We start from the raw sequence: 20,787 nt of genomic DNA on the forward strand, positions 1-20,787 counted from the left end.
TGCACCTTCTCACACCACACTCCTCCTCACACCACACTTCTCCTCACGCTGTGCACCTCCTCACACCACACACCTCCTTACGCTGTGCACCTCCTCACACCACACACCTCGTCACACTACACACCTCCTCACACCACACACCTTCTCACACCACACTCCTCCTCACACCACACTCCTCCTCATGCTGTGCACCTCCTCACACCACACACCTTCTCACACCACACTCCTCCTCACACTGTGCACCTTCTCACACCACACTCCTCCTCATGCTGTGCACATCCTCACACCACACACCTTCTCACACCACACTCCTCCTCACACTGTGCACCTTCTCACACCACACTCCTCCTCATGCTGTGCACATCCTCACACCACACACCTTCTCACACCACACTCCTCCGCACACTGTGCACCTTCTCACACCACACTCCTCCTCATGCTGTGCACCTCCTCACACCACACACCTTCTCACACCACACTCCTCCTCATGCTGTGCACCTTCTCTCACCACACTCCTCCTCACACTGCACTCCTCCCCACACCACACACCTCCTTACACCACACACCTCCTCACACCACACACCTTCTCACACCACACTCCTCCTCACACCACACTCCTCCTCATGCTGTGCACCTCCTCACATTACACTCCTCCTTACACCACACACCTTCTCACACCACACACCTTCTCACACCACACTCCTCCTCACGCTGTGCACCTTCTCACACCACACTCCTCCTCACACTGCACTCCTCCCCACACGACACACCTCCTTACACCACACACCTCCTCACACCACACACCTTCTCACACCACACTCCTCCTCACGCTGTGCACCTCCTCACACCACACACCTCCTCACACCGCACTCCTCCCCACACCACAGACCTCCTCACACCACACACCTCCTTGCACCACACTCCTCCCCACACCACACTCCTCCTCACACCACACTCCTCCTCACAACACGCACCTCCTCACACTACACACCTCCTCACACCACACACCTTCTCACACCACACACCTCCTCACACCACGCACCTTCTCACACCACACACCTTCTCACACCACACTCCTCCTCACACTGTGCACCTCCTCACACTGTGCACCTCCTCACACCACACTCCTCCTCACACCACGCACCTCCTCACACTACACACCTCCTCACACCACACACCTCCTTACACCACACACCTTCTCACACCACACACCTCCTCACACCACAGACCTCCTTACACCACACACCTCCTCACACCACATACCTCCTTACACCACACACCTCCTCACACCACACTCCTCCTCACGCTGTGCGACTCCTCACACCACACACCTCCTCACACCGCACTCCTCCCCACACCATACACCTCCTTACACCACACACCTTCTCACACCCCACACCTCCTCATACCATACACCTCCTCATACCATACACCTCCTTACACCACACACCTTCTCACACCACACACCTCCTCACACCACACACCTCCTTACACCACACTCCTCCTCACACCACGCACCTCCTCACAACACGCACCTCCTCACACTACACACCTCCTCACACCACACTCCTCCTCACGCTGTGCACCTCCTCACACCACACTCCTCCTCACACCACACACCTCCTCACACCACACTCCTCCTCACACCACACACCTCCTCACACTACACACCTCCTCACACCACACTCCCAGACACTATTTAACTGAACAGAGATGACATAACTGAATCCAATGATGAACTGCCTTTAACTATCATTTTTGCATTATTGACACTGTTTTCCTAATGAATGTTGTTCAGTTGCTTTGACGCAATGTATTTTGTTTAAAGCGCTATATAAATAAAGGTGACTCCTCCTCACACTACGCACCTCCTCACACCACACTCCTCCTCACACCACGCACCTCCTCACACCGTGCACCTCCTCACACCACGCACCTCCTCCTTCTTGGAGGCAGCTGTGTCCTAATGGTTAGGGATTTGGACTTGTAATCTGAAGGTCACTGGTTCGAGTCTCGGTGCTGGCAGGAGTTGTAGGTGGGGGGGAGTGAATTAAGAGAGCTCTCTTCCACCCTCAATCCTCATGACTGAATATCCCTTGAGCAAGGCACTAAACCCCCAGTTGCTCCCCGGGCGCTGGATCTATAGCTTCCCACTACTCCGGGTGTGTGTTCACGGTGTGTTCACTTCTCACTGTTGTGTGTGTGCACTTGGATGGGATAAATGCAGAGCACCAATTCCGAGTATGGTTTACCATACTTGGCAAATGTCACTACATTTTTTCACTTTCACACACCTCCTCACACTGCACACCAATCTCTTCACACCGCAATTCTGCATCTCTCACTCACTCAGAAGCATCCATGAGCACGGTGAAATTGGTGAGCTGAAAAGGGTTGAGAATATCAGCGTGTCATTTGAATATTCCGGCGAGATCCGATGCTGATGAATAGTCATGAGGATGATGTGTTTGTAATAAAAACAGACTCCTGCATCTGTCCTGTTGACTGAGTTCACATTCAGTGCCGTTTCTCTCACTATTTTTTTCTTGTCAAAGCATTGTGCATTTGTTTTTTCTTCACTTCTTCAGAATGTTTTAAGCTTAACCCACATCACAAGAAGCACAAACTCAGTTTACTGATAGCCTTGATTTGTTGCCGTAGAGCACAATCCATCTGTTGTGTCTGTTGAAGTTTACAGGTAATAAGCCACTACTGGATTGAGTAACGCGGTGTCGAGCCTTAAACCACCCTCAGGACCAACTGAGACCAGCGGGCGTCCTGGAGCAGTGAACGATAGATGTAAAGAGCTTACAGTGAACACTAGATCATTTCATAGTCCAATCATTATAAAAACAAGAATCTGAATGCTCATCCCTTTCTCTCGATGTGCCTCAGGCTTCTGCTGCGATAGGAATCGATAAACACTTGTATATACACTGACATGCCCCGCTAAACTGATTTGTGTTTATTTTTACTGGCAGTAGAGTGACCTTGTGAAGGGTCAGCTGTTGCACCTTGGGATTGCTGTGTTTTTAGTTGTGTATGTTAAACGAATGGAGACTGAGAGTGGTTTGAACAAGAACTTTTGCCATGAACAGTTCTGTTGCCACGGCAACAAATGGAGCGCTTAAGCAGAGAGAGCTTGAAGAGTTCTTCACTAACCCACCCATAACCAGTGTGTGTGTGTGTGTGTGTGTGTGTGTGTGTGTGTGTGTGTGTGTGTGCGTGCTAGCTGCAGTTTGGGTCCATACATGTTTCCAGTTAAATCTGACCTAACCCCCTCCAGGGACATTTGTGCACGTCTTCAGTTGTAACATTAAAAATGTTAGTGTTTTGTTAGTGTTAGTGTTTGCCTGTGGTGTGTCTTTATTCATATAGGTGTGTGTGTATGTCATTAATATGAGTGTGGGTGGTTAATTGTGTGTTAGGTGGGTCGCGCTGGCACTCAATGTTGAGTTGGGTTGGAATGCGCTCTGACACACATCTAGATTGTTTGTTTAGACTGATTGGACAGAAAAAAACATCCTCAGTTGAGCTGATCTGGAGAGAGTAATTTGACTGATTGTTCATTATTTGTTGAATGTCATTTAATTTCAGCAATGAGCTCTGAGGCCTTTGAGTGGCTCTTTCTTCACCTTTTCGGAAACTTTAGCTGATGTTGAGTTCTGAGGAAGATCTTGAAGATGATGATGAGTCATTGGTGAATCATCTTTAAGGTCATTAATGGCCTATTTGAGATGCAACAGCTTCATAAAAACAGGACAAATATATGACGAATATGAAGTGAAATTAAATGTATAATGAATAAATATGAATTGAATGTGGAAAGTTTCTTTTAGTGTTATTTATCAGTCTGCAGTCATTGTATTATGTGCTCATTTGTAGCGTTTCATCTCCAATTAAAGACTAACCATAGACTAAAAGTGTGTTTGTGTTTTATTGTGTCACTTGCATTATTTACATTTTCAGTGTGAATTTTATTTGTCTAACGCCGCTGGCTGCATGTCAAGATAATGTACACCAACACACAGCTAGTATGGTCTGTAATTTAAATACATGCATATTCTGTTTAGTTGATTTTAGGTTTGTTTCAAAGCTGTTCCAAATGAACTGTAAATGATCTGTCAATCATTGCAACTCACAGGTGTTAGTTTCAAGCTCCAGTGTTTCATAATGTTGGTCTATAGAACCATTGAGTCTTTTACATGGAGTTCAGAGGCTAACAGATGGTGAAGATACTGTACTGTCAGAGTCCTGAAGTTTCTGTTTATTTGACTTGAACGTGCGTTTGTTCATTTTTTCCAGACGAGGGCAGCAGAGTTTTTCCTAACCATCCTGATTAAACAGTGAGTTCACAAAGTCATGACTGGCTGCATTACAAATGGCTTGTACATCTCGCAGTTATTATAATACAGACAGAACGTGGACAGTCTCTTTATTGACATGTCTATAGTTGTTATACTATTATTTGAGTCCATGTAAACTTTGGCTAGAAATGAGAAAATTGAAAAAGCCTGCCAGTGTCGGTGTGATGGAGATTAGACTGAAGTGATTATGACTGACATACATTATTACTATGATGATGAACCCTAACAGCAGTCAGGAGAATCTGCATCTGTCTGTCAGGAAAGTATTTAGACAAGTTTCACAGCTTCTTAAGTCTTACATTTTCCTGTTGTTTTTACATTTTTAATATTTCTTTAAGGATTCAGGTTTCAGTCCATTACCTGTTCAGGTATTTTAACTATTTATTGACATGATTTTGAAGTTCTTTGTCTTCGTACATTTATGAAGAGCAATAACTTAATCTACAAAGAGTCCTGCAGCTGCGATGTCAAAAGGTTCCTCTGGATCCTCTGACATAAAATTATACATCCATAAAGTAAATGTGTACACTTTTAAAAACATATGATTGTAATTAGTGACTTTGGAGTGTGTGTGTGTGTGTGTGTGTGTGTGTGTGTGCAGTTTTACTGCAGGCCTTATTTTGACGTCATGGCTGTGCCGCTATATTTGGTGAAAAGTTATTTATAAAGCCATATGAAGTTATTTCTGAAGTTATAAAGTTAAGTTGAATTCTCGTTCTACGTGTCTGCAATGCATTTATTACAATCATCTCAAATCTTTTCTGTTTGCAGGGCACTAGAATGAAGTCTACATCACGAGAACAGACAGAACTGATACAAATCTGCAGAATATTTTATTTCCTTAATCATTCTGGAAACACAATTCTTCTACTTCTGTTGTTTTTATTTTAAATGGGCCTTTAAAGGTGTACATCACGTGATCACTTTAACATGTGATCCTCAGTGTAAGCTGTGTCATGTCTGTTTAGTTTCCTACACTTTGGCCCCGTGTGTTTTATCATCACACATCGAAGCGCTTTTATACTGCTGCCTCACATCAAGGATTTTTCTGCTAAACATCACCTGACACCGTCTGAATTTCATTTACCAAGACAAGGGAGAATTAAAAATATTCTTCTTCGCAACAAACTCCTCAAGTTAAGAAAGCTTAGTTCATTATAAACCACAGTTTCTATACATTATACAATTATATTGTGTAATATTATCTAATTATTATACAATAAACAGGAACACATCTCTCTGCACAAAATATAGATGTTTAGGGAAAGGTTTTGATTTTTGGTTGGAGCTGAATTATAATTTTTCCTCAGTGCCAACTGTACAAATCCATGTTTATTCTTAATGTGGGTGCCGATCTGGAATCAAATCAGAGATATTAAAATGCTGTATTATTTAATTTAAATGCCATAAAAACTGGAATGTGTTGATGAGCGGAAATGACCCTGAGCTGAACATCCGACCGGCATCTGAATGATGTGCTGAAGAAATTTCTTGATGAGTGTTGTTCCATGCAGAAAAGATCAATACAGTATGTAAGTATACAGTACAGTACAGTATGTAAATGTATTTGGTTCTTATAAGTCTGAACTGGAACAAGAGCTTGATATCACATAGATATTACCATCTGAAGGAGGGTTCAGCATTTACCATTAGTGACCATTTTCAAAGGCCTCCAGTGATCTGTGTTTAAGCTCTTGGTGTATACAGAAGATATGTGAAGTTGCAAAGACTGAAGTCTCAAACTCAAAGAGATATTCTTTATAAAAGTTAAAATGCCTCGTTCTAACACACCCCACATCTCTCCGTCACTGTGTGGGGAGATCTGCATAACACAGCACAAATGTTCACACAAAGAAAGGCGTGACTCTTATTCTCGCTGTAGTATTGTTTTCATGGAGACGCTGTGTGTTTCGTGTGAAAGAAAAGCTACTTTGTTTGGTCTTCCCAAAGAGAACACAACTGGAACACACTCGAATATTCAGATGTGTGCAGTGTATTTTATGGAGAACTCTGTCCTGAGAGAGCATCCATCAATGCCGGTGTCTGTTTCTATAAAGTGGGTCAATAACAACTTTGCAAGCGCTTCTGACTCACAGTCTGCAGGTACGTTTTCATATTTAAAGAATGTGCTGCTGATGATTCAAACGTGTGTTTTGAGCAGTGTAGAATAGCGCTTTTTGTATGTTGTTTCACAAATGCAAACATAGTTTTGTGTTTACTCAGCGCGATACACATGCAACACGATGCGTAAAAAGTCAGTATACAGTATAAGTCATTATAATCAGTAATTATGTCTTTGCTGGATGCAACAAATGCCTCGTTTGTAATGGCTTTTATAGGTTTTGTCTCGTCGTTTCGGGACACACATCACAGTGAGGGGCGTAACATTTCCGTCACACGCTTGAGGCATTCAGCCAATCACAACGCACTGGATAGCTGGCCAATCAGAGCACACCTCGCTTTTCAGAATGATGAGCTTTGTAAAAATGTATGTGTTTCAGAAAGACAGGACATAGAGGAGAAACAATATATTTTTTTTAGCTTAAACTGCATAATCACGTTGCATTACACCAAATACACAAAATGATGTTATTTTAGCAACGTCATGTAAACGCCTCTGAGAGCCGTTTGTAATATTCTTCTAAAATGAGCTCCTATGTGTAGGTTCAGTAATTTCACTTTAATGGCAATGAATAGGTTCTATTTATTACCATTAATAACAGAACATAAAAATAACAGCCTCAAACAACGCTTAGAGGAATGAAGAAGGAAATCATTTGCTGCTGTTGTAGCCTAATTCTGGTGTCTGCCCAAGCCTTAATTCATAAATGTCAAGCGAAAGACAAAAGTCTCTACTTCAGTAAAATATAAAAAGTCGGAGTCCAATCGGAAGAGAATGACTGTATAATATTATAATGTTTTGGATCTTTTATGTCTACAGTGATTTCTGATCAGAAGAGTTTGTTAAGCCTCGTCAAAGACAAGATCATTGAACTTATGACTGTGAACTCCAATAAAACCACACAACAGAGAACAAGAGGATATCATAAATAAATCAACATGTAGATCATGAGGGTTAGAATCATTCCATCATCCATCACTCCGCCGTTAATGAAATCTCTATTCGCACCCATTACTAAATATATCGGCAGGACGCGCTGAAGAAACGCGTTAGGGTATTATATATATATATATATATATATATATATATATATATATATATATATATATATATATATATATATATATATATATATATATATATATATATATATATATATAATAATATCAATAGATCAGCGTGACGTCACCGCGCGGGCGGTCCGATGTTCCCGCCTCTCAGTCCCGCCACACGTGATTCCCAGGTAAAGATCCAGTATGGCGGAGTCTGTCAGACGGTGTTACGGACGGCGGAGGAACTCAGATGACTGCCGTTAATCAGGTGAGCGAACACCGGACACCAACAGCATCACGAGCTGCTGCTATTCTGTCGCTGATGATCTACAGCAGCCTCCGTTAACGACGACCGAAAAGATGTAGAAAATCTCATCTGTCGAGATCAGCGGTTAGGATGGAAGCAGCTTGGACTGGGATCGTGTGATTGTTGTGGTCAGTGATGGGCGGGTTACACAGCAGCAGCCCGGTTTTGTGAATGAGGTTGAGGGAGGATTGCCGTCACACACACACACACACACACACACACACACACACACACACACACACACACACGAGATGTTTAGGCGCGGTGCCAGTTGTTTTAGGATCAGATGCCTGACAGAAGGAACATGGAAGATCAAAACAAAGCTCTAGCTAATGTTTAGTGCGTGGGTCATATGCTGCTGTAAGCAATCTTCTGTTAGATGTGTCCTGTTTGTTTAGATGTCGATTCAGGAGATGGCATATGGTGCTTTATCATCTATTTAGGCTTCTCTGTCTCGCTTGAGGGACAATGGAAGCCCTGGAGTGAACATAATGCCCCCCTCAGACTGTCAGGAGATCAGCAGACAAGCGCTTCATGACTGACCCCCCCGGCGTCCGTCTGGAGAGAGCAGACACACGGGTCACTTCTGGAGGAGACACAAACACACAAGACCTGATGGTCCAGAAGACCCTGAGATCACTGCAGATTCAAATGGCTTTATTGGCACAGGAAATATGCCAAAGCATTAATAACACTACACATACAAATTCACAACATTATACACACACACAAACTAGACTCAAATATAAACAGTTAGGAATATAATGTACTTAGCAACTGAAATGTTTTTCAATCTTATAAGTGAAGTGAAGTGACATTCAGCCAAGTATGGTGACCCATACTCAGAATTCGTGCTCTGCTTTTAATCCATCCAAAGTGCACACACACACACACACACACACACACACCCGGAGCAGTGTTCATCATTTATGCTGCGGCGCCCGGGGAGCAGTTGGGGGTTCGATGCCTTGCTCAAGGGCACCTAAGTCGTGGTATTGAAGGTGGAGAGAGAACTGTACATGCACTCCCCCCACCCACAATTCCTGCCGGCCCGGGACTAAAGTTATTCAGTATTTATAAAGGTATTTGTGTCCCGCTGGATGCTCTTTTGTCGTGGCAGTATCTCACAGTCTGTGATGAATTGTGAAATGGGGATAGAATGTGTCCATAATTTGTGCATATTTAGGGCAGGATGTTAGAAAGTGCAGTTCTGTTTCCACTTCCTTTTCTGTGCAGCCTTTTAACTCTTCATGCGCTGATCTGGCATTCACTACCATCACAGGGTGTCACTGACAGAAGCTCATATAAGAAGTTTTAGTGTTCACTAATTGCAGTATTTCAGTAAAAAAAAAATAGATTAAACAATAGACCTGGTTTTCTGTAAAAAAAAAAAAAAAAAAGTATATATATTGATTAGCCAACACATTCAATGTCGTCGTCCATGTGAAATTAGGGTTATAATAAATCAGATCCTTTTATATGAACAAAAACTGACTTTTGTGTGTGTGTGCGCGTGTTTGGTTACATTGCCCTTTGAACTGAGGAAGAATGCCCTGCGGTTTTCTTTTCCACTGGCAAATGCAGTTGTTGTACAGCTGCTCAAGAATGTGTCCACGTGAAAGGTCTCTTCTGAAGATGTGAAACCATTCATAAATTCGATTAGAGATGCAGAGCTTCATCTTAATGTATTGAAGGACTTTGACAGCAGTGTCTGATGCTAATCTCACTCTTCATGAAAGCATAAACGATGGCAGACGTAATGCAGGTGAAGTTGCTCTCTCTCACTGATGGTTTGTGTTTGTGAGTTCAGTCTGTCAAGAAGAGCTTTAGTTCATGGATCTCTGTGTTTTCTAACAGCTGCTGGCTGGATTTGTCGAGACGAGGAGCAGAAACCGCTGCTGTGCTGGAACTAAATCTGAAGTTTTGAGAACGCATCAGCCGCTGCAAACATCATGACTTCTCCGAGTCATTCAGGTACATGTCTCCGTGCGTCGTGTGATTGTGATCATCTGCTTGTAGCTGTGATGCATTTGGTTTAGGGCTGTAGCTATCGAATAGTTTAGTAATCGAGTATTCTACCAAAAAATTCAATCGATTAATCGAGTAATCGGATAAAATGTGTTTTTGCTTAATTAAAGTGCAATATTAATTATGCAAGAGAAAATAAGACTCCTGGGTCTTGTGACGGTCACGGAGGGACCGCATGTTCAACATGGACGGTAATACACACACGTACGCACAAACACACACCGAGACTGTTTGGTGATACAAGAGTTTATTGTAATTATTGATCAGAGAGTGAATGAAATACTTGTAAACTATGTGTATTGTTCCCGTGTAGCGTTTGTCCCGTGATTTTTAGAGTCCTGGTAAGAAACAATGGCAGGAATGATTGGTTCCGCTTAGGGTGGGATTCTACCATGTATTAATTGAGCGTGGGGGTTTCAGGGGCAACGTGGCCGAGTTGTTGCTGTTATTTCCTGTTTAATGTGAACGAATTAATAACATCAAAGTAGATTTATTAAGTAGAACATCATGCCAATATGTTTTCTTTTTGTCTATTTAAGGGAACATGTGTAAAGTGTTTTCTGTGAGGTTGTCCCTCCACATGTGGTAATGGTGCTGGCCACCAGTATAAATGTGAATGTCTTTGTAATGGAAGGTAGTCTGTGTTTGTTTCTGCAGTGGAGAGTGTGGCCTGAGGGTTGCAGGTATTTTATTCACTCTCTGACAGGGCTCCAAACTGCGACTAAAACGGTATATTAAAATGCGAGTGATGTTTTTGCTGAGGTCGCCACTGGCGACTAGGCCTATGTATTTACATGCTATCTCTTAAAAAATTGCATGTAATGCCTTTTTTCCTGATTGTTTTGCATTCACATCTTTTGTTATGTTCGCGCATTGAGAGAATGCGCATCGAAGTTTTAGTGGGAAAAAGAGTTTTAAACAGTCCTCATCTGCCGCGCAGCAGCGCTGACACACACCTGATAAACGCGCGAGAGAGAGAAATGATGGAGACTTGAAGAGAAAGTGCAGATAAACAGCGTCTATTTCGTTCATAACTTGAACCAACAAAATTCAAACAATAAATACAGTTTTGGTGCTCTTTAAGGGGCCGTTCACATATCGCGCCTAAAAACGCGTGGAAAATGCTAGGCGCGCCGCTTTCTGATTTTTTTCCAAAAGCCTTCGGGCTCTTGCAACCATGACCTGCTCTCTGCATGAAGACACGTAAATTTCAGCAAAGGATAAATGAATTTGCAGCACTAAAAATCGCTTGCAGTAGCTCTGCTACTAAATTTATTTAAAAATGGCTATCCATATACTAGGGCTGGGGGATTTGGCCTAAAATCAAAATCTCGATTAATTGAACATTTTAACTCGATTACGATTAATGAACGATTATTTTATTTATTTTAAATTTTTTTGCCCTCATGGTTCACTGACACGTTTTTTTACAGTAAATATGCTCACATATTACAAGTGAGAGATATTTGAATGAAGGGTGCATTACTTGATTTTAAAATAATTGAAGGAAACACACACTATCTACTATCTATGATTATTTATTGAACATCAATACTAAACAACTTAAATTAAAGCACACATTGCCTAAAACGAACAGTCACTTTGTTCTTATAAAAAAATAAAAATAAATAACTTGCACTTTTGGAAACAAAATAAATTACTTTCAATGTTTTTCTTATTAAAAGTAGAAAATAAGCAGTATCTCTTCAAAATAAAATAACTCTTGTATATCCTGTAAATAATATTTTAAACAGTGCATTTCTTGCATATACTGTAAACAAATATTTTAATGTGCAATGTATCAATGTAAACAACAGATTGTTGTAATGAAAATACACTGTTGCATGAGGTAATCTTAGCGATCTTGTTATGTCACTATATGAACATGAATTTACTCTAAGTTCTTACTAAGAAACATGAGCATGTTAACCTTTTCAGGTTTCAGGCAGGACCTGAGGCATGTAACAATGTTTCCGCCCGAACTGAAAACCCGTTCTGATGGGGAGCTAGTAGCTGGTATGCAGCAATTCCTTTTTGCCACCTTACTTAGATTGGGAAAGTGTACATGATGCTTCCTCCACCAGTCCAGTGGATTTGCCTCACTATCCAGCATGGGGGACACCAAATAGCTGGTCATCTCTGCTTCTAGCGATTGCTGAAGTGACAGAGTGGGTGTAGCTGAAGGTATTGCCTCACTCCCTTTAAAAAAGCTTCCTAATGACCTCTTTTGCTTTTTTGCTGCTGCTGATGAAGTTGTTGGTTCTGCAGTCTCTGTAATCTGACTTTCTCTGCAGACTTCAGCTTCTGACATCTTCTCCATCTCTGTTTTCACTTTCTCCTGAATGGTGGGGACATTGTGAGCAGAAATATAGGTAGCTTTAAATCTGGGATCAACAAAACTGGCTGTGTCCAGTAGCTCTTCTGTGATTGGATCTGAGTACTTCTCCTTAAGGTACCTGAGGATGCTGGTTTTGATAGTTTTAGTCAGCTCCACATCATCTTCCTCCTCAGCAAGCACTCGAGAATTGAGGATGTGCAGTACAGGCTTTACAAATGAAATGCATATACTCTTCCCCTGATAGGGCGTCTGTGAACTCCATCAAGGGGGAGAGAGCCTTGCTGACAGCCTCCAAGACATCCAGGTCAGCCCACGATGGAACAAGGTGCCTGGATTTTTTGTCTTCAGAAAGGACCTGTGTAATAGCTTTCCTTTGTTCGAGGACTCTTGCAATCATCATTTGCATCGATCCCCATCTGGTAACACATGCTGTTTTTAGCTTGTGTTGTGGCAGGTTCAGTTCTTGTTGCACCTTCATTAACGCCTTCTTTTTTTTCCAGCTATAAGAAAAAGCACTGACTATGTTTTTGCACACCCTCTCTGCACGTGTCACACGTTGATCTTTCAATCCATTTTCTGAAACACACAAAAATATTTATTTTTTATTTTTATTGACGATATTTTATTTATACCTAAAGCTTTAACAGTACCAAAATTAATGAGCCTCTTATATTTCTTAAATAATATCAGATTAACAACACATTTTTACAACACAATGATTTTTACTTTAATGATGTAGTGTTTTGTTACATTGTAATGTGAACTTAACATTGTAACACTGTAACATCAAGCATATTGTAACATTTATATAGGTGCTTTATAAACAAATTTAGCTTAGCCAGAATATAGTAAACACCAGATATGCCCAATTAGATAACATCCCAATGCTATTATATTTAATTAAGCTGACGTGTACTTACCAATTGCAAGGTGTAGACGGTGTCCAAAACACTGCTGCCGTATCCATCCATTAAGCGCGGCAGCTTTGACAACATTTGCACCGTTGTCTGTCGTAATGGCTGAAAGTTTTTCTTCCGCGAGGTCCCATTCAGAAAGCATATCTTTCAGACATTGAGCAATCATATCTGCCGTGTGATCGCTTGGAAAATATGCCGTCTCAAGGCATCTCTGGCGCAGCTTCCAATCGTCGTCAATGTAGTGCAAAGTAAGGCTCAAGAATGGGTCCATCGTCCTACTTGACCAGAGATCAGATGTGGCTGCAAAGTGTTGAACATTTTTCAGTTCAGCAGCTACATTTTTACAACATGTCTTGTACATGTCTGGCAGCGCAGTTTTAGAAAAATGTGATCGCGATGGCACAGTGTATCTTCTGTCGAGAGTTTTAACGAGGTGTTTAAACCCGCTTCGCTCCACTGTAGCCAAGGGAGTCATATCCTTTGCGATGTAATAACAAATAGCGTCAGTTATTTCTTTCCATCTTCTAGAACTCTTCTCATACTGTGTGGCATTTGTGAACGCTTGTGTTAAAGACATCTGCTTTGCGGAGGCACTTGTTGCTGGGCGCTTGTCAGTCTCTTTTTTTTTTTTTTTTTGAGCCATGCACTGTTCATATTCAGTACCGTGATTGTGCTCCAAGTGTTGGAACAAATTGGTGGTGTTACCTTTGGACGTCGAAACTGTTTTTCTACAGTGTCTACATCTGACTTCATTTTGTTCGATGTCATCCTTACTGAAGCCAAAATGTGTCCAAATGACAGAGACTGCGTTTTTCTTTGGTACAAGCTGCTCTTGTTGCTCAGTTGTCTCAGTGATTAAGCTCTCCATGCTCGACATGTCGGCGGAATAATGTAATAATGTAAGGGAGCGGGGTCACGTGACTCCACACGCGGTAGTGTTTTAAAGGGAAAGTAATCGAAATAATCGACCTGGGAAAATTTGATCGATTATAGGTTCTTAATGTCGATTTCGATTACTTTTCGATTAATCGCCCAGCCCTACCATATACAGCTATCGGCTGTTCCTTCATCTTGGCTGAGCTTTCAACGTTGGTACTTGAAAGGATGAAGCTGATTGGTTGGTTCTTGTCACATGACCTGTGGTGCGCTTGCGGGATTCTGAAAAGTTGAGATGTTTTTAACTCGATGCGGTGCGGGCGCGCCTGGAAAAAAGCGAGCGCGTCGCTTCCATCATGAGCGCGCACGCATAACGCGCGCCTACGTTTGAAATATGGAACTTGAGCGCGCAAAAGACGCGACATGTGAACGGCCCCAATGCGGCAGGCGTGATCGCGAGTAGTGCCTCAGTTCAAGCAGCACGTGAACCTATCATATCTTGTTCTCAGTGGCGGATCTAGAAAATTTTGCATGGGGGGGCAAAGGGGTGGCAAGAGGTCTTGGCAGGGTGGCAGGGGTACATGGAATCCCTATATATGAATTGCTTTAAAAAAAAAACACAAAAACACTTTTAAACTACAGTAGTTATTGTTTAATCATGCCCTTACACACTACAACGTTTTTTTAATTCACAACACACACACCAGTTATGTTTAGACTACTTAATTCTATTGTATTTGTTATTTCCCCAGTTGTAACCTGGTTTCATTGCTGTGATATCTGAGAGGAATTGGATTTAATAGGACTGCTTAGGCTTAGCTAATCAAATGATCGATCTCCTAACTGGCACTGTATTGTGTGTTGTAACGTAACAGCCCAAACTAAAATTGGGTATTTTATTTAAAGTAATTAATTAATTATTAAAGCGATTTAAGGGAATAAAGAAAAAGAAAGGCTTGTTGTATTAGTGAAATAATTGTAACTATTTGCAACTAATATTTGTAATTTACATAAATGAATCAAGGAAATTATAGCATATTTCCAGTTCAAAAAGGCAAAATGTAATAAATAAATAAAAAAAGTTTAACTTTTCTATTGTAAAACAGTCAAATATTAAATTATCTACTTACATTTTACCAGGCATTTGTTAACTTATTTAATAATTTTGACATTGATGAGCTAGACCGCTGAACTTTTAGTCTTCCTAACAACAAACAGAGCGTTGCGTAATGTAGTGCATCAGAGCAGCATCAATAATAATATCAAGTGAATCTCTTATCTGCATCTTAAGTTTATTGCCAATAATAATGACAGGTTTGCGAATGTGAACTCGGTGAACTCGCGCAAAACACATCTTCAGCACAGCGACTCATTTAAACGCCTCTGATTGGCTGATGTGATCAACAGACATGTCTGTGATTGGCTACAATGCTCAACGTTGCAAAAGCACGTCAAAAGTACCTTTTAATGCAAAGGGAAAAATATAAATAAAAATGTAATATGCACTGTTCATGATTAGTTAATCGTGGCCGCTGTAATCTTATTCACATTTGTTTTTCTGATGAATTGTTTTGCTCTGTGAGAAAGACAATTTAACAAAATATTCGGGGCTTTACTAAAAACTTTCGGGGCTTAAGCCCCATTAGCCCAGCTCTAGCGCTGCCCCTCAATATTCTATATTTTTTATTAAGCTGTTCTTGTCTTTACTAAAATCAAAATCAGGCTAATCAAAGAGAAGAGTGCTCTTACAAATCACGAGGCAGCGATTTGACCGCTGATTTTGCCTAACGTAATAGACTCGCTGTTTGTGCTGATGCTGAATCGTCTTTAGCATACAATACATTCATTACAAATGTAACTTTAAGTTAAACGTGTGTTTAAACTACACCTGGGGAAACTCGCAGACTCGCTGTGTGTATGAGCCAGACTGAGCGAACGCCGCTCTGCACGTTTGAATCAGGGACGTAACTAAGTATTTGAGGGGCAGGGGGGAAGGGCGAATAATACATTTAAAATTAAAAATTAAATTGTTCACTTTTGGTAAATGTATTGGACATAGTGATGGGTTGTTTTTGTAAGTACAGTTTTTGGATCATTAAAGTTAGGGGGGCAGCTGGGGGGGGCAAGGCTCTAGAGTGGGGGGGCACCTGCCCCCCCTTGCCCCCCTGTAGATCCGCCCATGCTTGTTCTTTACTACTAGAGTACATAATGAACATGAATTAACATCAAAAGGTAGGCTATTGTTTAAGAGATTCTACAGTACAACACTTTCAAACTGCGGAAAACGTGTAAAGCTTGTAAACATTGCAACGTAATATTAACCTCAGTAACCTTTCGGTGTCCATAAGCTCATCAGTCAGCTAGAAAAATAACTATAAAGAGGAGCATTTTGCTATATTTATGAGCTATTGAAATTTAATATTTTTTTCTTAACCTGTTGTCTACATGATTCAACTCCTATAAAATTTAATTTTACTAATTAAGAAAAACAGACTGAAAGTGTGAAAGACATGCACTCTTAAAAATAAAGGAGCTTAAAAGGTTCTTCAAAGAACAATTTTGGTTCCACAAATAACCATTCAGTCAAAGGCTCTTAGAAGAACAATCTCTTTCTGACCTTTTCATAATCTGTTGTTGTCTTCAAATGTTAAAGGTTCTTTATGAAACCATTTAGACAGGAAAAAAAGGTTCTTCTATGGTATCATGAAGCACCTTTATTTTTAAGAGAGTATGAGAACATTTACAGGATGCATTGAGGAGGACCCCAAACTATACTCAGGGCCAAATGATGCTTATGGTCCATGATATTGGTACAGATTTTGTGCAATAAACAACGCATGACTGTATGTTTCAAGTTGGAAAAGACATTTAGCTTATTCCCAGGTCATCTACAAGATGGATTAAAATGCTGATAAAGTCAAGAAAAGATGAGACATAAACACGTCAGTATGATTAAAAAGTTAAAATGTAAAATAAATAATTTAAATAAAATGCATAAAACATGTTTATTCTGTGGCACCTAAAAAAATCATTTGGCACCTAAGTTTTTTTCTTATAGGAGCCAATGGCTATTTTTTTGTTTGGAGCCCTGTCTGATCAATAATTACAATAAACTCTAGTATCACCAAACAGTCTCAGTGTGTGTTTGTGAGTATTAACGTCCATGTTGAACGTGCGGTCCCTCCGTGACCGTCACAGGTCTCTTAAAATGAAAAACTAAGTTTCCTGTTTTAGAAAAAAAATATTTTTAATTTTTAAATGCATAGAATGCACTGCATACATCAAAAACAAACATGTAATCACTACCCATTGTTTCTCTGTCTGTACTTGTACTGTGAACAATGACAAGAAAGTTGACAGATGAATTAAGTGCATTTAAGTGCCATTCAGTTGGGGTTTTAAATAAAGCATTTTCTGAGATAAACATTAAACACATAAAACATTCATTTAATTTATTTAATTTAACTTTTTGGTAAACAAATGGGATTTACTATTAAATATAAAACATGAAAGAAATGTTGTGTGATTAAACCTTAAAAAAAAAAATGTTTGATTATTTTTTTAGTGGTAGGCTTTGTACATTCTGCTGAACAATAGTCTTTAACCGGACTTTTATTTTGACGGGTTGACGTACCTTTACAGTTCTGTGAATGTGATGTGACGCTAGTTTTACTCAAATCAAACGGTCAGATGCTCATGAAGTGACTGTCAGAGCAGTTCTGGAGATGTTGTTCATGTGTTCACTTCTTATTGAGTGAGACAGCAGACGCTGAAATCACCGGAGCGTCACACGCGCTTCCGTGTGTGTTAATAAAGGAAAACGCGCTTCTGCTCCATTCATTAACACGGACACGCAGAACATGCAGGATTCATATTTAAACCGATTGTTCCGGCTTAATATTTACAGATATTAATCCATATCGTGATTTGATGTAAGTGCAATGACCTATTTTTGATTAATTCATTAAAAATTTGGCAAACTCCGTGCCATTCTGCGTTAAACTGTAAATTCCTTTTTTAGGTTTTTATGACTGGATTCCTTGAGTCCCTCCGCGTTTTCTACATCGCGGGAATCATAGGGCCCTAGTTGTGGTATTCCAGCTCTATCTTGCACTGGACACACACCACGACGTTCTCTTTACATTTGCCCACGCCCTCACATCAAAACACTGCTGACTCCTTTATCGGACGCAGCGCTTGTGTCTCCTTCCGCTTTGTGGGTGACGTAAACGCGTTTTGTCACATTAAAAAATAATTGCGAAAGAAGCTGACGTGAGATTTAAAATAAATTAAAATAGGCTTCGATCATTTTTTGTTACTTAAGTTACTCGAGGAATCGTTTCAGCCCTAATTTGGTTCTTCTGCTGGACACAGTGTGTAATAAGATCTGTGAGCAGATGAAGAGACTTCAGGCTCTTAGGGTTAGTAAAGGAGCAAAAGTGGTCAAAGCCTCTTCGCTGATGTTTGTGTAAGAGTCTCATCTTCTGGCCTGAGCGCTGGTAATCCTGGATTCATTTAATGATGTAATGGGTTTTCCAATCAAACACAGCACAGTGATCTCAAGCACGCTACAGAAACCCTGCGGTAGTTTTAAAGTGGTAATTAAGGACGTTCGAGTATGTTTATTATGAGTATCATTGGGTCAGTTGTTTTTGGCCGATTCTGATACCGATTTCCAAATTTTTCTTTTTCTTTTTTTTTTCTTTAAGCAATAAACAAGAAAGAAGGAAAATATGCATAAACAAGATGTTTATTTGGTATTTAATAGGCCAAACTGGCTTTTGGCTATTGAAAACAATAACTGTAACCATCTGAAATTAACGGCCGTAACTGCACAGTAACATTCAATACAAACACAGATGATACAGACATCAGCATTTAGCTTCTGTTTCTGAATTGGGTTGAAACTACAGAGAACTGGCCTTAAATGAAAAGATTAACTGTGACCGTGTGAAATTAAAAGCAATAACTGCATAGTTCTGCAATCCCAACACCACAATCAACACACATTCAATAAGATGTTTCTTAATCAGCATTCAGTGTTTGTTTTAGTTTTTAAATTTGGTTTTAAATTAAAAAAAAAGGTCTTTACCAGTCAGACTAAATAAAAGTATGCTATATAAATACATTATTCCAAAATGTTAAAATTAGATAATGTTGGTGCGAATAAAACAAAGATGCAAAGAGTTTCATTCATCCAATTAAAAATAAAATTTAGGGTAATGATTCACATCTATATTTTTTTACTTGAGCCAATGAAAAATAAATAACTATTGGCTCAAGTTAAAATATATAGATGTGAATCATTACCATTATTAAATGTTTTAATTGGGTGAATGAAACACTTTTTTCAGTGTGATTTAGTCTATGTAATTTTAAGGTAAAATAAAAGTAATCATCCTACACAGAACTGACGTTTACTTCTGGCTTCTCAAACGTATATGCAAGTTATAATTTACAAAAAAAAAAAAAAAAAGCAACAACATTTCAGTTTTGTCACAGTTTAGTCCGTTTCGTTTCTCATCCAACACGTGAGAAGTTGATACCGTATACGTTCGTGCAGCTTTAGTGCGCGCAGAAAAGGGGCTTTTATTTGTGCGTCAGTACAGCAACGGCTGTTCGCGTCCTGCTCTCTGTGCCTCAGACGTGTAGCTCTGCACTTCCTGTACTGATCTGCTGACCGTGTCCTGCACACAGATATCCAAATACTTCCACACAAATGACACGATAGCGAATGGTTACAATGTAGTCTGTGCACGCGGGCGCACTTCCGGAAAAATCGTCCGATTGCCGATCGCGTATTTTAAGCAAAAACCATCTGGTTCCGATTTATGGCCGGTCAACCGGTGCATCCCTAGTTGTTTTAATTTTGTCCCTTAGCTTTGTTTTAGCATGGCTATGTCCTGTGGTTAGCATTAGCATCCTTTCAGTTTGTGAAGATTTAATACACATTTTATGAATTAAGGAATAGTTTATGAATTTAATGTCACAGTGTTTTCTCTGTTTTTGTCCTCTTTGTTTATAATTTTCCTTTTTCTAAGAATGTTCTTTATTAAATGTTTAACAGAAATAGTTTTGCTTCTTGCCGTTTCAGGTGCTTAAGATCCTGTATGAAGGACATTTAATGAATTGCATAATTTTTATGATCTGTAGCAAACATGTTTGAGCGTGTGATGTGGACTTCCATCATCCATCAGGGTTGGTCAGACTGTGACAGACTGCGAGACTGTCCTGTTTTAATTAGTCCCATCCCTATTTCTGATCCGTTTCTCATGTTTATATTCATTGGAGGACTGAAAGGCTGCTCCGTGCTGCAGCAGATTAACTTGCTGCCATTTATCGATCCTTGTGGACCCCGCACGTGTGCCGCACAAACAAGAGTGCCGATTGTTTCTGTCCCTCCAGAAGACAAACCTCGATCCGTCCGGTAGCTGTTTGCTCCTCTGTAAGGCTCTGAACAAAGGAAGGCTTCCCAGCACCTGAGCCTTGTTTGCAGATCACGCATGGAAGCGCTGATTTTAATTGTGGTCGGTCCGGACGAGACTGAAGCGATCCATCGGGGTGAGCGGCCGAGAGAGGAACAGAAACTGGATGTTCTGCCAACATCTGACCGGTCCAATTACAGTCTACAGAACCATCACTGCCATCCCACCTTTTGACATTTCAGGCATTTGTCTGTGTCCATTCTGGACATTGATGTACAGATCCTAATGATATCAGATCCTGTTCCTGTTAGGGCTGTCACTTTTGTGACATAAGTGTTCATTGAATCGATTGTAA

General features: G+C 40.5%; 1 protein-coding gene across 7 annotated transcripts in view; it reads left to right on the forward strand.

Moving 5' to 3' along the window:
- The first annotated feature begins 7,727 nt into the window (after positions 1–7,727).
- The window catches only part of LOC132137533 (histone deacetylase 4-like), a 68,015-nt gene continuing 54,955 nt past the window's right edge, over positions 7,728–20,787 (forward strand). For 3 of the 7 annotated variants that reach the window (XM_059547568.1, XM_059547571.1, XM_059547573.1), the window contains exons 1-2: positions 7,744–7,809; positions 9,706–9,822. In XM_059547568.1, the coding sequence (XP_059403551.1) occupies positions 9,801–9,822 (22 nt within the window). In that variant the 5' untranslated portion in view covers positions 7,744–7,809; positions 9,706–9,800. Of the gene's footprint in view, positions 7,810–9,242; positions 9,614–9,705; positions 9,823–20,787 lie in introns of those variants that run through there. The other 4 variants (XM_059547569.1, XM_059547572.1, XM_059547570.1 and 1 more) reach the window with 2 other exon arrangements.

This window comes from Carassius carassius, unplaced genomic scaffold (assembly GCF_963082965.1).
Source record: "Carassius carassius unplaced genomic scaffold, fCarCar2.1 SCAFFOLD_97, whole genome shotgun sequence".
Classification (NCBI taxonomy): Eukaryota; Metazoa; Chordata; class Actinopteri; order Cypriniformes; family Cyprinidae; genus Carassius; species Carassius carassius.